The sequence below is a fragment of the Sinocyclocheilus grahami genome, unplaced genomic scaffold (assembly GCF_001515645.1).
Source record: "Sinocyclocheilus grahami isolate Dianchi unplaced genomic scaffold, SAMN03320097.WGS_v1.1 scaffold23460.1, whole genome shotgun sequence".
Taxonomy (NCBI): Eukaryota; Metazoa; Chordata; class Actinopteri; order Cypriniformes; family Cyprinidae; genus Sinocyclocheilus; species Sinocyclocheilus grahami.
This window is the reverse complement of record NW_015519148.1, coordinates 1-1,338: the sequence shown is the minus strand read 5'-3', so window position 1 is coordinate 1,338 and position 1,338 is coordinate 1. Positions and strand designations below refer to the sequence as shown.

Genomic DNA, 1,338 nt, shown 5'->3' with positions numbered 1-1,338 from the left:
TGACGACACACTCGGGCAGTTCAGCAGGATGTACTAGAGAAAACATAAAAAAAAAACATTTTTGACGTTAAATATGTATTTTTACATATAATATATTCTAACATTTATATTAAATGGGCCATATACATATATAAGTCTCTTCTGCTCACCAAAGCTGCATTTATTTAATCAAACATACAGCAAAAAACTGTATAAAGGTGTGAAATATTATTACTATTTAAAATAACTGTTTACTATGTGACTATGTTGTAAAATGTAATTTATTCGTGTGATGAAAAAGCTGAATTTTCAGCTTCATTACTCCAGTCTTCAGTGTCACATGATCTTCAGAAATCATTCTAATATGCTGATTTGCTGCTCCAGAAACATTTCTGATTATTATCAATACGGAAAACAATTGTGCTGATCAATATTTTTTGGAAACTTTTATTTTTTTCAGGATTCTCTGATGAACAGAAAGTTAAAAAGAACAGCATTTATTTGAAATAGAAATCTTTTGTAACACTATAAATGTCTTTACTGTCACTTTTGATCAATTTAATGTATCCTTGCTGAATAAAAGTATTAATTTCTAAAAATAAACTGACCCCGAGCTTTTGAATGATAGCACAGTAGACTGAACTCTTTCATTTAAAAAGAGCAAGGAAAGTACTGATTTTCATTGTATTTCCCCTGTAAAAATTATAAACGCTTTGTAAACAAACTTTAATGTAACTGTGTGGAGGCGGGGCTCACCTGTCCAGGGCGGGACTTAAAGCCGCTCTTCAGCATGCGCAATTCTACAACATGGCATGGATGACTAATGACAGAAACTATGGTAACAGGAGCAGTGCTGCTTCTTATGAAACGATACAACCACTCGGCACAGTACAGGCAGAGAGGAGCAGAGACCCACAACCATGTCTAAAACACACACACACACACACACTGATAATCAAATATGCATGTACATATAAAAACAACAACATGAAAGACACAATTACTTAATCATATTTTAATCAGACAGACAGACCTGAGGAAAATGGGGTTGAAAACGAGCCTCTTCTTGACAGTGAAGTGTCTGTGGTGCACCTGAAGACTCCGCCCCCTTCTCTCCTGCTGCTCTGTGATTGGTCCATGAACTGAGATTGTTGTTGTGCATGCAGCCAGGTGGGTGGGTTTCCAAGTTTGATTGATACTTTAAAGCTCCTCTATTGGACAGAGAGGTGTCAATCATATCACATAAAGCATTCAAGTAAAAAAACATCCCAATTTGCATAGAACTTCCAACAGATCATCATTAGTTTTTAATTAATTTGACAAAAAATAGCTTAGTCTTGAATATCTCTGCTCTCAACT

At 35.1% G+C, this 1,338-nt stretch overlaps 1 protein-coding gene across 1 annotated transcript; it reads right to left on the bottom strand.

Annotated features, from left to right (window-relative positions):
- Positions 1 to 4: 4 nt before the first annotated feature.
- On the bottom strand, positions 5 to 1,190 carry LOC107580036 (NADPH oxidase 4-like; the record flags this gene model as incomplete). Its single annotated transcript, XM_016265789.1, has 3 exons — positions 5 to 33; positions 736 to 903; positions 1,013 to 1,190. Coding segments are annotated over 3 exons (375 nt in total), but the record flags the coding sequence as incomplete, so codon positions are not given.
- Between the last annotated feature and the right edge of the window lie 148 nt (positions 1,191 to 1,338).